Source organism: Ziziphus jujuba, chromosome 1 (genome assembly GCF_031755915.1).
Source record: "Ziziphus jujuba cultivar Dongzao chromosome 1, ASM3175591v1".
Taxonomy (NCBI): Eukaryota; Viridiplantae; Streptophyta; class Magnoliopsida; order Rosales; family Rhamnaceae; genus Ziziphus; species Ziziphus jujuba.
In genome coordinates this window covers 19,050,120-19,071,869 of record NC_083379.1, presented here as the reverse complement: position 1 = coordinate 19,071,869, position 21,750 = coordinate 19,050,120, and the positions used below count along the sequence as shown (strand labels likewise).

The following is a 21,750-nucleotide window of genomic DNA, read 5'->3' as shown; positions in this document are numbered from 1 at the left end:
ATAGCTATTAGAGCAATTCTCCAGGTACTACATGAACTCATAGTTAACACGTATAGTAATCATATTCAACGTCCACTATCCAAAAGATCAAAAACGTCAATTGGATACGACTACGTACACAAAATATTGAATGAGGAACTGACAAACTTTCAGCAAGTTTATAGAATGTATCCTGATGTGTTTCTAAAGTTATGTAACATCATCAAAGAAAAAACATTACTATATGATACAAGATTTATTTGTGTTGAAGAGATGCTTGCAACATTTTTACTGACTGTCGGCCGAAATTTTCAAGATTGTTTGATTCGTAAAACAGTTTACAGAAGAACAAGATGATGAAGGTTCATCATCTTCAGCAATACCAGTTAATGAGGAGGATGATTCTGAACCAATTATTGAGACTCAAGAAGAACAAAGAGAGCATGCAAATCAATGGAGAGATGCTATAGCTACTAATATGTGGAATGATGTTGAATATTTTAATGATAATGAACAATAGATTCCTTTTTACACATAACAATGAGATTGTTAGTATTTTAAAAAAATGAATATTAGATATTTAATATTTGTTAGTAGTAATGGATTGTTCGTTTCATTTTTGATAATTTTCTCATTTTCATTTTTAAGTAAATTATACTTTTTAATATATGGTTATATTATAAGTATTTTTAAAATTCGTTAAAAGTATTTAAAAGTCATTAAAATGAAAGTCTATCATACTTTTATAAACTCTGTTTAAATCCATAAAAATCCAACAAATCCATAAAAATCTATTACTTAAAAAAAATTATTAAAAATCATTAAAAGTATAAATTAAATACACCCCTTTAAAAACCAAAAAACAGAACCTGAATCATAGCAAAGGACAGTGAAATTTTTTTTTGATTCGTCGAAGTTTTCGACCAAGTAGATGCTGAAGGTGGCGACTCCGAGGCCAAGACCGGGGAGGGTCGCCATTCTCTCTCACTTTCTCTTCCTCTTCTTCTTCGTCGTCATCCATTTAGGGCTTGATGTTTTCTTTTTTGATATTTGAAAAGGATTATTTAGGAATATTTAAATATGAGAAGATAAAATAAAAAGGATTCAATTATGATGGGTACATTTCATTAACACCCTTCAAATAAATGAGGGTATTGGGCCAAATTCCCTTTTTGTAATCCCATAAGTATTGCACATCCAAATGTAAAATGCAGTACATATCATCATCATTCTCTCCTGTCGGTTCTGAATTGATGGAAAAAAAGGTTACAAGTTTAAATTGAATGGGAATTATCCTGCGCGTACCATTAGATAATATACCATCTTATACTTTATAAACATTAATTAATTAATTTTTTTTTTTTTTGGTTCTATAATGTTAATTGTGCCCACCTAATTTCGCCGTTCATTATGTTTAATTATGGATTTTATTAGACATGTATTTTATTTTAGATTGTATCAAAGTTTCATTATCTTAACTAATTCTTTTAGTTTTATTTTAGATCTTCATATCAAATTTTTGGAATGTGTCAATGTTTGTCGATCAATCATTTATTTATTTTATTAATTTGCTTGAAAATACAAACACCTCAATGATAAACTTCATCACCTAAAAAGAAAAAAAAAATGCATTATGAAACAATCCAATTACGTAGCCCCACTAAATTTAAAATAAACCTTAAAACATCTCTGGTGCAATGACATTGTCAAAAATGGCAAAATTCCTTCTTTTGTCTTCAACAGTGAAAAATTTCATAATTGCCAATTGCAAATTTGGCACTGCAAGCAAATTTGATAATGAATTACGTCATTATATAATTTATGGATACTGTATCATTTATTGAATTAATTGTTATTACTTTTATTTTTAATTGGTAAAAGTAATTCAAATGTGAGCATACTATCATTTAATAAGATTTAAAATTAGATATTATCATTTTTTAGCATTTATTATTTAAACGCAAATGCTTAAATTTCAAAATTGGTATTCAAATTTATCATAAAATGCTTATGTCGATACCAGATTTTATAAATAAGACGACGTTAAGGTCAAAATGATATTTACCGTTGTTACTGCTTTTAAAATGGGGTTTTGTTTTTGAAACTGGGCTGTCTTTTGTCTTTCCGTGGTTCATAATCAGTAAAATACAGAGAGAAGCTAATTAAATGATTAAATGGGAGAAGAAAATAAATTAAAGCGAGAGAGAGAGAGAGAGAGATAGAGATAGAGAGAGACTTAATTATTAATAAGCAAACTTTAAAATATTATAAAATAGATAGATACAAGACATATCTATTATACAATGAACGAGACGAAGTGGAGGTGAATGAATATTCAGTCATCATGAGGAGCAACAACGAGCAGAGTTTTTCCAACATTAAGGCCCGTGAAAAGGTCGACAAGAGCAGCAGGGCCATTGTCAAGGCCTTGAACGATATGTTCCACATAAGCAATCTTGCCCAGTCTGATATAAGGCAGGACGGTGTCCAAGAAGCTTGAATAGAGATGGTAATTCTCCAACACAGTGAATCCCTCCATGCGGATTCGCTTGAGAACCAGCTGCATCAGGTTGCGAACGGCTTCCGATTCATGGAGATCGTACTGCGATATCATTCCGCACACCGCAATGCGGCCATGGTCTCTCATGTTCAGCAGCACTGCGTCCAGCATTTTGCCTCCTACATTCTCAAAGTAGATGTCAATGCCCTGCGGGAAGTACCTTTTCAGAGCTGCATCCAGGTCCCGGTGCGACTTGTAGTTAAAGGCTTCGTCGAAGCCAAGCTTATTCTTCAATATCTCAACCTTGTCATCACTTCCCGCGCTTCCAACAACATAACAACCCATCAGCTTTGCCAATTGCCCAACCAGCTGACCAACCGCACCGAATGCTGATGATATGAATACTTTTTCTCCTGCCTTGGGCTTACAGATTTCGTAGAGACCAACATATGCAGTCAAACCAGGCATACCTATACATATACATCATACATAAGATATAATTGGTATACATGTTCATGAATATATTATTATATGTACATTTATGTCTGTAACATTAATTAATTGAAATTGAAATTGATGTTAAGTGTGTATGGTACGTACCAAGAATTCCTGTATAGTAGGAAAGGGGAACATCTGTGTGGTGAATTTTGAAGAGGCTTTCCGTCCTCTTAATCACGCTGTATTCTTCCCAGGAAGTTATGCCCCACACCAAGTCCCCTGCTTTGAACTCTGGGTGCCTTGAATCCACCACTTTTCCCACTCCATATCCGACTATTGGCTGAGTGCATGTAAACATGGAATAAAAACAGAAGAGATTAGGACATCAACAAAGAAGATTACATATTCATCTTTAATTACCTTGTAGCTTTATAATATATACAATATAGAAATTACATACAGCGTTGGGAGCAAAAAACTGAGGGCGACCAGGTTCAGGATTCTTAACCCCTCGCATATATGGATCGCAGGACAGATAGAGGTTCTTGACCAGCACAGCAGCTTCTTCTTCTTCGGCTGGCAGCTTCAGTTTTGTAGTGGTAGTGGTGAGGTACATATCCGACTCCCTCGGATTCCCAGTTATGTAGTCTTTAGCCAAAACCTGCTTGTTCCTCACCGTCAATTCTTCACCATTCCCACCAGATGCCATTTCTTTCTGATTTTCTCTCAGACTCTCTCACCCACACTGTAATTAATGAATTGAGTATATATATATATATATATGATGAAGCTAAGCTAAGCTATCAGAAAATCTTTCTTTAGATCTATCTATTTTCGTTTCTGTGTTTGTGTTCTAATTATCAGATAACAAAAGAACTATATATATATATATATATATATACGTTTCAGATTCCTCCTCTTCCTGTAACTATATGGTGGTTGTATTAGGTGTCCATGTGATGTCAGTACCCATGTCACACAAATTAATTACCTATTCATTTAAATAAACCTAGACACACAAGGTTTATCAGCCATAATAGCCAAATGGGTTTGCTGGTCTGTCATAGTCAGAGACGGCTGCGGATGCCCACCAAATCCAACGTATCCATATATATTAACAACAAAGAATATTATTACATGATATGAGAGACCTTCCTTCTTGAGCGGAATTCAATTAACAGTGGATAATAATACATTATTGAGGCGGCCGGCCATTTTATATATATAATGCTAGTTATTATAATTAAGATAGATATACATACAGAGTGTATAAGATTTACATCAAATGATGAGATTTATTTAAACATATGCATATATTTTTATTTATGTATTCATATATTGATACAGAGAAAAGCAGAGCAGAGCAGAGCATCAATCAGACAAAGGAAGGAGTTGAGCCCCCATATTCTTCATGATAAGGTTGGGTGGCATATGTCTGGCCAGTACACGTTTGAATAACGGTTTCAATATTCACCATGACAAGGTTAATCTATTCAAGGGATCTTCAAGAGATTCTTCAATACGTCTCATTCTCAATCAATTTATATCTCACTCACTCTGAATCTACCTACACCATCACTAGTTAAATCACCAATCCGACAATTAAGTGTAGCAAAAACTAATACAAATTACTTTTCTAATTTTCTGACTGAATCAATATTTCTAAGTCAAGATGATCTAGACCTTAAAAGGTCAATGAGTCAATGCATACCTTAATCTGGAAGTAAACAAGATTTAAAAAGTAGATTATTTTTTATTTTTTATTTGTTTTACCCGGAATAGAGACCGAGGATGGTTAACACATGTAGGAAGTAGAACAAATTATTTCATTTTTTTTTTCCCCAAATTTCTTCACTTATTTAATTTTAGGATGTGCATACATGTGAATGAGATACATGTCATTCGTCATTTCACTATGGCAAAACAATATGTTAAAAAAAAAAAAAAAAAAAAGGATTATGATGACAGACAAAGTACATTATATCAGCCAAAAGTTCATGTTTCTACTTTGTCTGAACCATTAGATTCAACTACTCATTAAAGGCTAAGAAATGAAACCCGACATTTAATTAATTACCCGAAACGTAAAGGTAATAATATTCATATTTACATGGTACCAAATGATTAAAACTGCTAGTATTTCCAGCTTCATTCAATGTCTACAATTTCACCTTCAGGTTGTCTTGAAATCCTAAAATCATATGCAATCCCATATCTTTCTCCAATAACTCTTAGTTTTTGGTAGAGTTGAAGCATGGTTGGCCTCTCAACTGGAAATGGCTGCACACATAGCAGCAATCCTAAGCATCCTAATGATTTCACCATCTAATCCTTTCCCTATCAAACATTTATCAATGTTGCCTTGATAGATCTCAAGTATATTTGACCACCATAGCATTAATAGGATGGTTCTTGTAGGACACCAAGTTTATTCCCCTTTTTCACTTAATTTAATTTTGGGCATGGTAAAACCTATATCTATACAATTTCATGAAATTTTATGTATATAAAATTTCTTTCATGAGCGATGAAGTGCAAAAGTTTATGTCCGGCGCCAATGTGCATATCCATAAAAACGATACGTATTAAAATTTCTTCATAATTTGCTGCCTAGTAGATACCTTCACCCAGGATAAAATTACTATATATATATATATATATATATATTATATCAAAACATTTGCATATACATAATAACTATTCTTAATTGGCTGCAACTTTCAAGCAATATTCATGCGTACTAGAGTTGGTTACTTTGGATCTCATATATCTTTCACCAAAACGGCTTTATTCTTTTGTATACTTGGAATGGAAACACCTTGATTTGGCCTTTTTTCATGTGCAAACTTGTAGAAGAAGCTGACATCGTTTTCTTCCCTGTACAATACTAATAAGCTCTATTCTAGGGATATAACTACTCACTTGACTTTGAGTTGAGCTTGAGCCCCCCTATTCTTCATGATAAGTTTTGAAAACCCTTTTGAATAACGGTTTCAAGATTCACCATGACAAGGTTAATCTAGTCAAGGGATCTTCAAGAGATTCTTTAATACGTTGCATTCTCAACCAATTTATATCTCATTCACTCTGAATCTACCTACACCATCACTAGTTAAATCACCAATCTGACAATTTAAGTGTAACAAAAACTGATACTAATTACTTTTCTAACTTTCTGACTGAGTCAATACTTCTAAGCCAAGATGATCTATACCTTAAAAGGTCAATGACTCAATGCATACCTTAATCTGCAAGTAAACAAGATTTAAAAAGTAGATTATCTTTTATTTTTATTTTTATTTTTATTTATTTTTATTTTTTTATTTTTTATTTTTTTTTAACACGGAAGAGAGACAGAGGATGGTTAACACATGTAGGAAGTAGAACAGCATGTTTCATTTTTTTCCCCAACTTTTTTCACTTATTTTATTTTAGGATGTGCATACATGTGCATGAGATACATGTGTCATTCATCATTTTCATTGTGGCAAAACTATGAGTTAAAAAAATAATAAAAAAATGATGATGATGACAGACAGAGTACATTATATCAGCCAAAAGTTCATGTTTCTACTTCGTCTGAACCATTAGATTCAACTACTCGTAGAAGGCTAAGAAAGGGAAACTGACATTTAATTAATTACCCGAAAAGTAAAGGTAATAATATTCATATTTGCATGGTACCAAATGATTAAAACTGCCAGTATTTACAGCTTCATCCAATCTCTACAATTTCACCGTCAGGTTGTCTTGAAATCCTAAAATCATGTGTAATCCCATATCTTTCTCCAATAACACTTAGTCTTTGGTAGACTTGAAGCATGGTTGGCCTCTCAACTGGAAATGGCTGCACACAAATAGCAGCAATCCTAAGCATCCCAATGATTTCACCATCTAATCCTTTCCCTATCAAACATTTATCAATGTTGCCTTGATAGATCTCATCTGAAGCACAACTCCTCAATAGTTGACTAACCCATCCTCCCAAACTCTCCTCCTGAGTACTGCTACATGGACTACTCATTTGGCTACGCTTCTTCAATGTTATCAACTCAAGCAGAACAGTCCCAAAGCTATACGCATCCTTCTTTAAAATATCCATCTCCTGAACATCATTATGTACCCGCATACTCCTCTTTGAATTGGTATGGTTTGGATCCATCAACACTTCCCCCCTAAAATCCGATATCTTGGGCTCAAAATTCTCATCTAGTAAGATAGAATTTGAGCTTATGTTGACATGGACCGTTCTGAAATTGCAATCATGGTGGAGCCAAGCCAACCCTCTTGCTAGCCCAACTGCAATCTTAACCCTTAAAGGCCATTCCATAATCATGACCTTATCTTCTACACCATGAAGCCAATCATAGAGATTTCCATTTGACATGTATTTGTACACCAAAATCCTCTCTGGCCCTTTGATGCAGAAACCCAAGAGGGGAACTAAATTAGGATGTCTAATTCTACCTAGAGTCTTTATCTCATTGATGAACTTCATATCCTGTAGTGGAGAATTATTTAGCCTCTTGACAGCTATGGAACAACCATTATCGAGCACTGCCTTGTACATTGTCCCCATCTTCCCCGTTCCGATTTTATTGTCCTTAGAGAAATTGTTAGTTCCCTTGCTAATTTCTCCAAAACTCATTCTAGCAACCCACTTCTGTGACTCTGAAATCTGCCAACCAATCAAATCTCAATAAAAGTGATACAATAGCGATGATAGTAAAATCATGTAGAATAAAGAATTCGAAGACTTCTGTACATATAAGACTATTTGTCCATAACAAGTTGTTGTGTTTCCCCATACAACCACAAACTATAGTATATATGCTAGATCAGATGTAGTCCAATTAAAAAATGTATAAATTCAGATGATATTTTATCACTCAAGCTGTTCTCATCTAAGTATACTATAAACCATGTTATTCAAACATATATTATATAATTGGGAATTAAAGATAGAAGATAAAAACGGAATTAATCGAGTCTGACAGTGAATTTTATTGAAACAAAATGAAGTTCAAGAAGAGAATAAAGATGAGGGATAGAACCTGATCATATAGCAACTTTACAACCTGATAATTAGCTTGGGTAGTTCGGTTATTCTTCTTCCTCAGCGGAGACGACAACTTGGCCCTGTTTTTCCTCTTCATCAAATGGAACCAAAGCAAACAATAATAGCATGTAAACCCAGTTGTAACAAAAACCGCAGAAACCTCATAACCAATGAAAAACCCGTCTTTAAAATCTTGGAACAAGTGATGGTGTTGGGTGCAGGGCGTGATGGAAGGGGCTCCACAAAGTCCTTGATTGTTGGTAACAGTAAATAGGGTTAGACGAGTGAGCAGGCCAAGTTGTGATGGTATTGGACCAGAGAGTTGATTGTCGTTGAGTTTAAGGACTGTGAGGATGAGGCAATTGGCAATATGTGTTGGGATTTGACCCGAAAAACGATTGTGGGAGAGATCAAGGTTGGAGATAGAAGGGAGAGTTGTTGATATGTGAGATGGAATAGAACCTGAGAGGTTGTTGAAGGAAAGGTCTAATGTTTCCAATTCCATATAAGAGCAGCTTTCAAGTCCCAGAGGAAACCGGCCTTTGAGACCCATTTTGGAGAGTCGGATTTCACGGACCCTCAAGTACTTGTCATGATCATCACGGTTCATCCAGCAACTAATACCCATCAAGTTACACATCATAGAAGCGTCTGAAATTTGATCAAAGTTCCATGAGAGTAGATAACCATGTGGGTCCTGTAGTGACATTTTGATGGACTTCAAGCAATGGATATCATCATCATCATATTCATGCGAGGTTTCTCTGCTTCCATTGATATTAGTAGTAACACATGACAAAATGCAAAGCATCACACACCATGCCTCCAGAATACAATGATGTACTCCCATTCTTATATGTATAATTGGAGCACCTTGGCTCCAACAATCAACATATCAAACTCATGTTTCTTGCTTAATTATCAAACTCTTGACAATTTAGACGTTTTACATATCAAAGTCATGTTACTGTCTTTGACGTTCCTATGTACTTATTCATGAAAGCAACCCCTTGAATTTGTCAAAGAATTATATGAATAATTCCGTCAATGGTTTTTCTCGTTACAAGAGAATCAAAATAAACCCTGCAGCTAACCCAATCAAACACTAACTAGGAGGTGGTGGTGTGGTTACTTCCTCGAAAGATATATATATATATATATTTTTTTTTTTTGAGAGATTTAATTTTTAATTTAGCTCAATGTCAACGGTTTTTAAAGGCTCATATTTAGTTCTCCATGGGCAGAGTGAGATCATTCGATTCTAACACGAAATCCATATTATTAACTCCACGTTACACAACCACCACTTGCTATTTTAAACACAAAGTCAGCTCTACAAATTTTGTCGAGTACCTCCTTAATTAATTTTAATACTATCTAGCTGGCTAAAAGAAACTCTTCAATAATGTTTCTTTCTTTATTTAAAAAATTAAATTCAACATTATTTATACAATGACTTTAACTCTTCTAACATATATATATATATATATACAAATTATTTGATATGGTGTTAATGCCACATGAGCTCTCTCTAGCTGATTCCTTTATCTTTCTCTCTCTTTTTCTCTCTATTTTGGCCTAACCCTCACTCTCTTCCTAGTTTATTCCTCTCTCTCTCTCTCTCTCCCTTTCCCTCTCCCCTCTGTCATATTCCTCTCTGTCTCTTTCTCTCTTCTCTATCTCTCTCGTGTATTATATTTCTGTCTTCTCAATCTTTTTCTCTCTCCTCTCTCTCTCTCGTTCTCTCTCCCCTCGTCTATTCCTCTTTGGCTCTCTCTCTCTCTCTCTCTCTCCTTTTTTTGGGTAAATTATTGGGAAAAGGATTTTGATTACTCTTTTTTTTCTTCTTTTTTGGTGAATAAGGACTTTGATTTTCTCAGATGTTAAAATTTGAATAATTTTATAAATTTAAATATAATATCTAACATATTTCATTAATAATGGATAATTACTTTCTTTATAAATGATTCCATGATGCTATTTATGTCTAAAAAAATTTAAAAAATAAGAGTTAATCACTTATATCTAATAGATTTTAAAATCATATTGTATCTCAATAGAGATAATATTAAAAAAAAATAAAAAATAAAAAAAAACCCACCTCCTAAAAATCAGTCAGTGGTAATAGGATCAAAGATTGCCCCATAAAGGATCCAAATCTGGGATTGATAAAATAATAATGGGACTCAAACGTTACCGAAATCCAAAATCATTTGAACGAAACTGGATTTGAACTAGCTTTTTGATAATCTGGGATCCTAATCCAACTCAATAGATCTTAAATCCTAGTTCAAGGTGATACAAATCCCATGAAATTCTCTTATAATTATATGCAGTATTAATTTGTTAATAATGTAATATAAACATTTACTATTTTTTATTTTAAATTTAAATATTAGATATAATCATTATTTAAAATATCCGAAATTTTTTCAAAATTTTTATTTTTTTTAAAGGATCAAAATAAAATTTAGGTTTTAAATGGAAACGGATAGAATTTTCATAATATCCATAAACATTTCTATCAAAATATCTATATTAAATCTTTAATAATTTTGTTAAAAAAACTATAATATCCATCAAAATTTTGAAAATTTCCATGGAAATTTTATAAAATCTATGAAATTTTTTAAATTTTTTACAAAAATTCAAAAATATTGTTGGTGTTTAATAAATTATTTTACTAAATTAATTTTAGTGATAATTTTTTTCAACATTTTAATTCTTTTTTAAATATTTAATGATATTAATAAAAGAAATAAGTTGAATTCAATAACCTTAATAAGTTCTATTCATTAATTAAATATATATATATATATATATACTTGCTATACATTTTTTATAAGATGAATTCATTAAAATTCCATAATTTCAAATTAATAATTGATTATATAAAAATGAAAAATAATAACATAAAATAATAACATGAAAATATAATATTATGTAAAATTGATATTGATAACATTTAAATTAATAGTATTAAACAAATAAAAATTAAAAAAAATAATAGAATATATTATACTAAATATAAAGACAGTATTTAGTACAAAATTCTTATAATTGACATATTAATAATTACATAAAAAATTATTAAGGAGATAGATATTTTAATAATTGCTTTTCATATTTCACATTTTAAGATAAAAACAAGAAAGATAATAATAATTTTCAATTATCTATAAGTTCTATGAGTATTAAAATAATATTTATGAATTATAATGTAATTGTAATGACTGTTTTATCTTAATTAATAATCAATTTATCAAATATCTACTTTTTTTTTTGCATATTTTTATCAATAATAGTTTATTTATGAGCATTACCGTTTACTATAATTAAATTGATTAAGAGAAATATAATATCTATTCAATATTTTTACAATTTTTATAAATAATTTGATAATTGATTGTTTAAATAAGCTAATATTAAAATTTTAACGCAAATTTTTATTTTTTAAAATATATTTCCATCATTTTTTGTAAATTTTTATCGATATTCGATATTTTTCGAAATTTCTATGGAAATTTTTATATTTTGAAATTTTGATATTTCCATCGATACCAAAATTTTGAACTTTAGATATAATATAATGCAATTATTTCATAATGATTTCATTTACAACCCCAATATATAAACATAGACTTGGAGCAAAGAAATTATGCAAGTCCTTTGCATGATTAATGGACCTACATAATTAACTTTGATATAATTAACTTTTGTTTCAACTTTGCATAATTAACTTGTAATTAACTTTGCATATGATTTTGCAAGTTTGTTTTAAACGAAAGCTTCCACATAGGAGAAGCTGATATTGCCAGTACCATTGGCTCTTTCCAAAAGAATCATAATACATATTATAATATTAAAGAGACAATATATTAAAATTCGACGGCTAGACGGATCTAAATAGACTATGAAGGATATAGCTAACTGAGGATTATATTGAAAATGATTGGATGGGAATGAAATGTTTTACTCCAAGCTAATTAATAATTTCATCCACAACCACAATATATAAATATTACCCCATAAAGGATCCAAATCTAGGATTGATCAAATAATTTTAGGACCCAAATGTTACCGAAATCCAAAATCATTTGCACGACGTGTAGATCTCAAATCGTTTGAATTAGATTTGAACCAATTTTTTGATGATCTGGGATCCCAATCCAACTCGATAGATCTTGGATCCTATTTCCATTAAAGTGATACAAATCCTATAATATTTAAATGATCTCTTATAATTTATATATTATTAATTTGTTAAAAATGTAATATAAACATTTAACATTTTAAATTTTTTAATTTAAAGATTAGATATAATATAATGCAATTATTTCATATTAATTTCATCTACAACCACAATATACAAACATAGACTTGGAGTAAAACATTTCACTCCAATCCTATCCTTTTCAATCTAGTTCTCACCTGGTTATCCTTTCATAGTCTATTTAGATCCGTCTAGTTCTCCAATTTTAATTTATTCTCTTTAATATTATAATATGTATTATGGTTCTTTTGGAAAGAGCCAGTGGTACTGGCAAAATTAGCTTCTCCTATGTGGAAGTTTTTGTTTAGAACGGACTTCCAAAACCATATTGAAAGTTAATTACGCAAAGTTAAAGCAAAAGTTAATTATGCAGGTCCGTTTATTTTGCAAAGGACTTGCATAACTTTGCATAGCTTCTTAAAATAAAAGTTAATTATCATTCCTCTCTCTTTGTCTAAATTCCTCTCTCTTGCCTATTCCTCTCTCTCTCTCTCTCTCTCTCTCTCTCTCTCTCTCTCTCTCTCTAATTTATTGTCTCTTTAATATAATAATATGTATTATGGTTCTTTTGGAAAGAGCTAGTGGCACTGGCAACATCAGCCACTTCTATGTGGAAGGTTTTGTTTAATGAATGTCCCCAATAAAAAAAGAGATTCATCATGACATCTAAATTTTCATTCCTATTTGATGCCATTTGTTAGCATGTTTGACTTTTATTTTTATTTTTTAACTAAGTTGTTTGTAATTAACTATTCGTTAGTGGTAGTTAAACATTTGAAATTAACTGAAAACATAAGGGAGAAAAAAAAAATGAAACACATTTTAAATTATGTTTGTTTTTAATTATTGATTTTTTTTTTTCCATTCATTCACATTAACATTTTCAAACATAACTAATATTACTAGACAATTGAAATAAGCAAATTGAATACAATTTAGTAGAAAAAACAAAAACCAAACATGTCAACAACTATTACCAATTTTAAGTTTCAATTTTTAAAGAGTTTATTTTAAATTATATAATTTCCTCAATTGTAAATTGGGGTTATTTAAAAGGTCACCAGTTATTCAAAAGGAACTTTTCTTTTTAGGGCCCTATTAGAGTGCCAGCACTGGTACAGCTCCGTTGTTTTTTGAAAATCTACAACCGGTAATAACAGGTTGTTTATTAGCCTTTTGCTAAAAAATTTATTTCTTTCTTTCTATTTTTTTATTTATTTTGGTTTTTGTAAATGACCCTTTAAAATAATCTCAAATTTATTTATTGAATAATTCTTATTGATATAAAATGAATAAATAGTTAATTTTAAAATAAGTCAATGGGCTGCGTTAGTTCCCCCCCCCCCCCCCCCCCCCGGTGTTACATAAAAATTTAATGAAACTTAATAACTAATATTATTAATTATATATTTTTTATTAAATACCATGCATTATATTAATTAATATAAACAAGTACGTTAATTTTAAATTAAACCGTTAATCATCTTTATCACCAAAAAAAAAAAAGTTAGTGTGACAGATTAATATTGTGAATTTTTAATCAAACTTTATTTAAAAACAATTACAGTAAAAAATAAATAAATAAATAAATTATTTATTTATTTTTTACTTTCATATGATAAAGATCACAAATAAATTTAATTAGATGTTCTTAAACTATTAAATAGTTGCAAATATGAATTGTAATACTATCTAAATTATTTAAATTTATAAAAAATATTGAAAATAAAATTAGTTAATATTAATTTATGGCAATATATTTATTTTGTGGTCATGTTATAAAAATTATGGTCATGTTATTTATTATGTGGTGTGTTACCTAATTTGTGGTCATGTTGATCATGTTATTAATTTGTGATTTGTTACCCATTTTGCGATAATGTTACCAAAATTATGATGTTGTTAAGATTTTGTAGTCATGTTACTTTAGTTGGTGGTATGTTTCCTATTTTATGGTCATGTTACTAAAATTATAGTTTTATTTTGAAATTTGCGGTCATGTTACTTAGTTTATGGTATGTACCCATTTTATAGTTGTATTATGAAAATTATCATCCTGTTATGGAAATTATGTTCATGTACTTAGTTTTTGCTGTGTTAATTATTTTGTATTCATGAACTAAAATTATGATATTGTTACAAAAATTATGGTGTCATGTTATATAGTTTGTGATATTTTATCCATTTTGTGATCACGTTATTTAGTTTGTAATATTTTACCCATTTTGTGGTCATGTTACGGAAGTTATAGTATTGTTACAAAAATTATGGTCATGTTAATTAGTTTGTGTTATGTTACCTATTTTGTTATTACATTATGAAAATCATGATATTGTTTTGAAAACTGTGATCACGTTAATATGGTTATGGTATGTTACTTATTTTCTAATTACATTACTACAATTATGGTTCTGTAATAAAAATTATGGTTATGCTACTAAGTTTGTGGTATGTTACATATCTTGTAATCATGTTACTAAGTTTATAGTATATTACTTATTTTATGGTTATGTTACTGAAACCAAACCTTTTTGATACAAAATTTATGGTCAGTTCCTTAGTTTATGGTATGTTACCCATTTTATGATGATGTTATAAAAATTATGGTCCTGATATGAATATTATAGTCATTTTATTTAGTTTGTGGTATGTTACTCATTTTATGATCATGTTACAAAATTTATGTTCTATTATGAAAATTGTAGTCATGTTACTTAGATTGTGGTATGTTGACAAATTTTTGATTATGTTACAAAATTTATGGTCATATTACGAAAATTGTAATCAAGCTATTTAGTTTATAGCATGTTACCAATTTTGTAATTATGTATGAAAAATATAGTTCTATTATGAAAATCATGGTAATGGTATTTAGTTTGTGGCATGTTACCCATTTTATGATCATGTTACAAAAATTGTGAACATGTTATTTAGTCTTTGGCATGTTACTAATTTTATGATCATATTACGAAAATTATTATCCTGCTACAAAAATTGTAGTTATATCACTTAGTTTGTGGAATGTTACTAATTTTATGATCATGTTACAAAAATTATGGTCTATGTTACTAATTTTGTGATCATATGTTACGAAAACTATGGTCCTATTATAAATATTGTGATCATGTTACTAGTTTGTGGCATGTTACCAATTTTTTAATTATGTTATGAAAATTATGATATTGTTACAAAAATTATGATCATATTAGTTTATTTGATAGAGATTTTACCAAATATAGCTACTCTAGTTTACTCCAAATTTCAGAGGTGGTTCTAGAATCATTTACCTTCCTCAATATATTGGCAGATAGATGTAAAATAATTGTGCTGTATGCAATTTCGTCCATATCGTTCCTCTGCTCTTCAGTGAGATTTTCCGGGAAAGATCCATGAATGGCTTTGACAACTTTCTATTGCATCAGGATTGCTTTCATCTTTTGCCTCCATAAAAGAAAATCTCCTTTTCCATTGAAGATTTCTAACTCTACCTTTGGCCCCGTTTAATCTTTTGGTTCTTCACTCAGGAATTTCTTCAAACAAATGGTAGGCACAAACTTCGTTCTTGTGAATTGAGTATATAGGAATGCTCTGATACCACTATTGAAACTTAGTTATACACTAATCTGACTCACAACAGATATGAAGAAAGAAAAAACACAAAGTTTTTACAAGATTCGGTCTAAAAATGACCTACATCCTCAGTGAACTCCATCCAAGAAGTTCTTGCACTATGAACAAAGATCCAATACACCATTGTAGCAATTTCTCTTAGTTTATACAGATTCCCTACACCCAGAAACCCCTTTACAACCTCTCTCTTTCTCACAAATCACTCACCCAGAATGATCCTAAACAATACCAAGAGAAAGAGAAAAACAATGAGCAAGAGGTTTCAAGAAGAAAGAGAAGAACAAGACGAACAATGGCCTTTGATCGAAAGCTGATAGCTTATTTTTCAGCACCATAGTTTCTGCAGTCATGTAAATAAGCTTCCAAAAACAAGGCTAATTCTTGCTAAGTCATCTATCCAACCCTTTTAAGTATAACGACATCGTTTAATGGCTAAAGCTTATATATAACAGCTGTTGACTTTGACCTTAGCCTCTCAATTGAATAACAACTGTAGCAATAACAATGGAGGAAAATTAATAGTAGCTTTATGGGAATGAGGATCTGCTTTTATATAAGCCAAATGAACCACAAGGAACCGTTTTCGATAATAACGGCCTCTAAAACAGAACAAGCTAAACAACAATCTTAAAACATTAGTGTTAATTGAACTGCGTCGTCATAACCTCTGTTCTACACCACATGGGCTGAGTTGTAACTGAATACAAACATTTTTAACTCCCTTAAAATTGGGCCCACTTGCTCCTAAGCCCAATTGACTATTCATCTATTTAATTTTCTTAGTAACTTGATTAATTGCACGCTAGAGGAGAGAGAGAGAAAAAGAGAGGCTTCTCATGGAGGAGTGTTTTGGAATTAAAAGTTTGGGAAGTATAATTTTTTGGTAAAAAAGCAAAAAGGCCATAATTTTTTATCTTAAATTTTAGTTAAGATAACAGTGAAAAATTACAGCTTTTTGAAATAAGATAAAAAAAAATTTATATTAAGTGTTAAGATGAAAAACAAACAAAAACAAAATATATTATCATTTAAAATAATTTAAATTAAGATAAAAGTAAAAATAAAAAATAAACAGACTCACTACATATAATTAATTGTATCCCATCTCAACCCGGTCAAATGTGCATAGCATAGAACTATTTAGTCTAAGCTTTATTAATATAAATTTATAGGCCGGATTATTATACATATTTTATTACCAAATATTATTAGACAAATTTAATCCAATACAATGGACCCATAAAGTAGTTTGAGAAGGAGCTTAATTTTCTGCATCATGAAGGTTTGGTTATTGCTTGTAACATACGTTTCTTTAACTTCGAAATTTAAGCATTGGTGGTACAAGTTAGACCCAGCCAAAGCTGTTGAATGCATAGAAATGTCGTGCTCTTAATTTATACTCATAGATTGTTATAAATTAAAGACAAATAACATTAAGATTTTGCTTTTTTGGGCAAGAAAATAACATTAAGTCTTGAAACTAAACCATAGAATTGTATGCCATAAGTTACAATTAAGAACTTTACACTCGGTCAAAGGGAAAAACTATAATGTCAAAAGGAAATGGATAGTAGTACTAATTGCCTCCGCACGAGTGAATCTACACATGAGTGCAGAGGCATTTTCACTTATTTTCAGATAGCAAACTATTACTGATTGTTTCAAATTTGCAACCGGTTAAAATTATTTTGTACGGTCCACATATTAAATAACCATATTTAATTATTAACTTTTATATTTTTATGTAATTCATTATATAATATACAAACAAATACAATTTTAACCTTTATTAGAGTTAGAGAGAGTGTCTTCATATTGGTGCGTGGAGGAAGTTTTTTTTCAAAATGGATATTACTGTTTAAAATTAAAACTCTCTCTCACTCTCTCTCTCTCTCTCTCTTGATATTTGTTAAATTATTATTGATGATAATTAGACATTAGTTTGGACCAACGGGCATTACCTTTAACATGATAATTTTTTTTTTTTGGTTTCAATTTCTTTTGAATTTTTAAAATTAAAAACCTATATGGATAAACAAACTTATGATATATAACATTATCACAACTTTTATCAAAAGAAAAAATCATTACGATAATTAACTTATTATGTCAATTGTGACCTAGTATGATGATCATGATCAGTGTTATTCTTAGATTAAATGAATAATAGAATTCTACCAATAAATAATTTTCAAATCAGATATGTGTTTATTAATTTGAAAGATGTATGGTTCTCTAAAATAAAATATTCCTTTTCATTGTAAGATTTTCAATTTGTGGAATAACTATAGTAAGATTTTCAATTTGTTGCTCAACTTTTCTAATAATAGTTAGAATAGCTTTTGTACCCTAATCTTCACTATAGATTCGACTGCTCCCCTCATCAGAATTGGGCATTACAGATTTTCCAATAATCTCCAAGCTCTGATATCAATTTGACATAAAACTATGAATAAACAACAATACTTTTTCAACAATTAAACTGTTCAATCCAGAAGTTATCAAAACTTGAAACTTGATGCTCAAGTTTATAACATTTTGCCAAAAAATAAAAAATAAATAAAAAAAAAGAAATAAAAAAAAAAAAGAAAGAAAAGGTGGTCTATTTACAATAACGACAAGTTGACAAATACGTCATTATCTAACAAAATGCTGTGTTTGAATGCTTATTATGAAAGAACAAAACGGTGTGGTTTAAACTGCTTAAAAGCTGGTACGTGTGGCTCTTTGGTACGTGCTTCTCCAACGATCATAACAATTTGAATTGGATCCTAAGACTCAATCCATATAATTAGCTGTATCCCATCTCAACCCAATCATATATGGGTAGAACTAATTAATCTAAACTTTATTAATATAAATTTATAGGCTGGATTATTATACCCCTTTTATTATCAAATATTATTAAACAAATTTAATCCAGTACAATGGACCCATAAAGTAGTTTGAGAAGGAGCTTAATTTTCTGCATCATGAAGGTTTGGTTATTGCTTGTCACATATGTTTCTTTAATTTTGAAATTTAAGCATATTGGCAGTACAAGTTAGACCCAGCCAAAGCTGTTGAATGCATAGAAATGTTGTGCTTTAATTTATACTTGTAGATTGTAATAAATTAAAGACAAATAACATTAAGATTTTGTTTTTTTGGGCAAGAAAATAACATTAAGTCTCGAAGCTAAACCATAGAATTGCCTACCATAAGTTACAATTAAGAACTCTACACTCTTTGCCAATGAGAAAAACCATAATGCCAAAAAGAAAAGGACAGTACTAATTGCCTCCACACACGAGTGGAGAGGCATTTTTCCTTATTTTCAGATGGCAAACGATAGCTGATTATTTCAAATTTTACAACCGGTTAAAATTATTTTGTACGGTCCACATATTAAATAACCATATTTAATTATTAACTTCTATATTCTTTATGTAATTCATTATATAATATATAAACAAATACAATTTTAACCTTTATTAGAGTAAGAGAGAGTGTCTTCATATTGGTGTGTGGAGGAAGTTTCTTTTTTTTTTAAAAGGGAAATTACTTTTTTAAAATTAAAATTCTCTCTCTCCCTCTCTCTCTCTCTCTATATATATATATATATGTATATATTTGTAATATTGATATTTGTTAAATTGTTATTGATGATAATTAAGCATTAGTTTGGACCAACGGGAATTACCTTTAACATGACAATTTTATTTTTTATTTCGATTTCTTTTGAATTTTTAAAATTAAAAACCTATATGGATAAATAGACTTATAATATATAACATTATTACAATAACATTATTACAACTTTTATCAAAAGAAAAAAATATTATGACAATTAACTTGTTATGTCAGCTATAACCTAGTATGATGATCACGATCATGATCGGTATTAATTTTAAATTAAGTTAATAATAGAATTTTACTAATAAATAATTTTCAAATCGGATATGTATTTATTATTTTGAAAGATGTATGGTTTTTTTAAATAAAATATTCCTTTTCATCACAAAAAAAGAAAAAAATTACAATGCAAAAAAGAAAAAAAAATTATATTCTTTTTATTTTATTTTTGGGGTCTAACTAAGAGCTGTTTTCTTCTTCTTCTTCTTTTTTTTGTTTTTGTCTTTTAAATTATAAATAATATTAAAAAGAATGAAACCAACGACAGGAGTAAATAAATAAATAAAAGCAAAGATAGTTATTGATGCAGGTCAATTGAATGGGGCGTTTGTAAGTCCAAGTCCAATGCTCTGACACAACGGTCCAACTTATAAAGCGTATATTTAAAATTCGCATGGATTCACTTCATTCATTGTCGTCGATTTCGTTAATTCTGTTTATTAATTAACGGACACCCACTCATATCATGACCCAAAAAAAAAAACAAAAAAAAAGGAGACCCATGCGCTTGCGTGTGTGTGTGTGTGCGTTTTTTTTTTTTTAATCAAAGAGACCCACTAGCTGGTTACACGTGCCTATTTTTCACCACCTTCTCTTTTTTTAATCACAAATACATGTTTCTTAATTGTTGCAAAATACTGTTGGTCTGTCGTCCAACTTGGTCTTCTTAGTTGGCTACCTCGTTCACAACAACTTCACTTTCACTTTCGGAGTCTATAACGTTTTACTTTATTCAAACAATTATTTCGCAATTTAATTTAGAGTAAAAGTTAAACAAAACCTTTCTCAGCCATTTCATACTTACAAATAGCCTGCATGATATTGTAACAGAACCTTCTCAAACTATTACAACTTTACAAGTAAAAGAAGTGTATATATATATATATATATATCAAGACATAATTATTCTCTAAAAATATAAAATGTAAAATTACTGAAATGCTCATAATAAATAAATTTGTATAATAATATTATTTTTAATATTTGTTTTGCAGGAAATATTATTTTTAATATTTTTGATGAAAATTTTATTTTTAATTTTTTTGAAATAATATTATTTTGTAATACTTAGATTATAAAAAAAAAATTCAGATTAAATTATTTCGAAAATAGTATAACGAGTCTGCCAAAAAGGTATTTTTGTCAAATTAAAATACCTTTTTTTTTAGCCTTTTTATTGGTTTAACGAGCACAATACACTATACATAATCATATTTGAAGGGCTTATTCGTTATTCTAATAATTTAAAATAGTTATTCTTAAAAAGTTTACAACTCTCTTCTATTTTCAAGGGAATTTTGAAAAGGAATTCTTCCTTTATAAATATTGGAAGTGAAGGGAACCTAAAAGAATAGCATGGCGCCGAATCTGCTGATCTTGTAAATCGTAAATGGTAAGTAACCATGTGATAAATGTATTGACCAAAAAAACCATGTGATAAATGTGAGGCCAATTTCTTTTTTGTTTTTTTTGGGGGGTAAATGGTGAGGTTAAAATACTTAAATGACACTGCACCTAGTCTTTTCATTTTTTTGAGAATAATTAGACTCCATCATATCCCTATCGCAATTACAGCTACGTAGCACCTAAAAATGGGAAACAAGAAAGAAAATGGATCAGTTGACCAAATAAAAAGTAAAGAAAAGAAATGGAGCAATTTTCTAAAGAGAGCCTATTAAAGTTTATACTAAAAATTAAATAGTAAATTCAAGGAAATTAGCCATAATATCAATAAGCTAAAATGGGTTGGTACATCCACTTTGTTTATTTTTTTTTTCTTTTTTTTTTTTTTCTCTCTCTCTTTCTCTTTTTCTTTTTGGTTGTTTTCTTGTGGGACTGGGAACATGTACGGGTCAACAACTACTCGATTTGGTCACTAATCACGTTTAATTTAATTTTCTTTTTACAACACAAAAAAAGGACTAGATGTTTTTGGTCCTCTATAAGGATACGTTTGTCAACGCGTGTCAGCGACAT

At 29.8% G+C, this 21,750-nt stretch overlaps 2 protein-coding genes across 3 annotated transcripts; both read right to left on the bottom strand.

The window, feature by feature from the left end:
- Positions 1–2,213: 2,213 nt before the first annotated feature.
- On the bottom strand, positions 2,214–3,653 carry LOC125421153 (2-alkenal reductase (NADP(+)-dependent)-like). Its single transcript, XM_060815361.1, has 3 exons — positions 3,378–3,653; positions 3,080–3,257; positions 2,214–2,949 (listed from the first exon to the last, which is right to left on the bottom strand). The coding sequence occupies exons 1-3, from the start codon at positions 3,624–3,626 to the stop codon at positions 2,315–2,317; spliced, it is 1,062 nt and encodes a 353-aa protein (XP_060671344.1). The 5' UTR covers positions 3,627–3,653; the 3' UTR covers positions 2,214–2,314.
- Positions 3,654–6,270: 2,617 nt separating this feature from the next.
- LOC107408838 (probably inactive leucine-rich repeat receptor-like protein kinase At5g48380) lies at positions 6,271–10,343 on the bottom strand. 2 transcript variants are annotated; one of them, XM_060815358.1, is made up of 2 exons: positions 7,996–10,343; positions 6,271–7,595 (listed from the first exon to the last, which is right to left on the bottom strand). In XM_060815358.1, the coding sequence occupies exons 1-2, from the start codon at positions 8,824–8,826 to the stop codon at positions 6,633–6,635; spliced, it is 1,794 nt and encodes a 597-aa protein (XP_060671341.1). In that variant the 5' UTR covers positions 8,827–10,343; the 3' UTR covers positions 6,271–6,632. The 2 variants fall into 2 exon arrangements, with proteins under 2 accessions (XP_060671341.1, XP_060671339.1); XM_060815356.1 differs by having other exon boundaries at positions 6,274–7,595; positions 7,972–9,931.
- Between the last annotated feature and the right edge of the window lie 11,407 nt (positions 10,344–21,750).

Coding starts and splice junctions, on each gene's coding strand:
- LOC125421153 (XM_060815361.1), bottom strand. CDS start 3,626: ATGGCATCTGGTGGGAATGGTGAAGAATTGACGGTGAGGAACAAGCAG. Junction 3,258..3,377: donor AGTTTTTTGCTCCCAACGCT/GTATGTAATTTC, acceptor ACATGCACTCAG/CCAATAGTCGGATATGGAGT. Junction 2,950..3,079: donor CTACTATACAGGAATTCTTG/GTACGTACCATA, acceptor GTATATGTATAG/GTATGCCTGGTTTGACTGCA.
- LOC107408838 (XM_060815356.1), bottom strand. CDS start 8,826: ATGGGAGTACATCATTGTATTCTGGAGGCATGGTGTGTGATGCTTTGC. Junction 7,596..7,971: donor TAAAGTTGCTATATGATCAG/GTTCTATCCCTC, acceptor ATTGGTTGGCAG/ATTTCAGAGTCACAGAAGTG.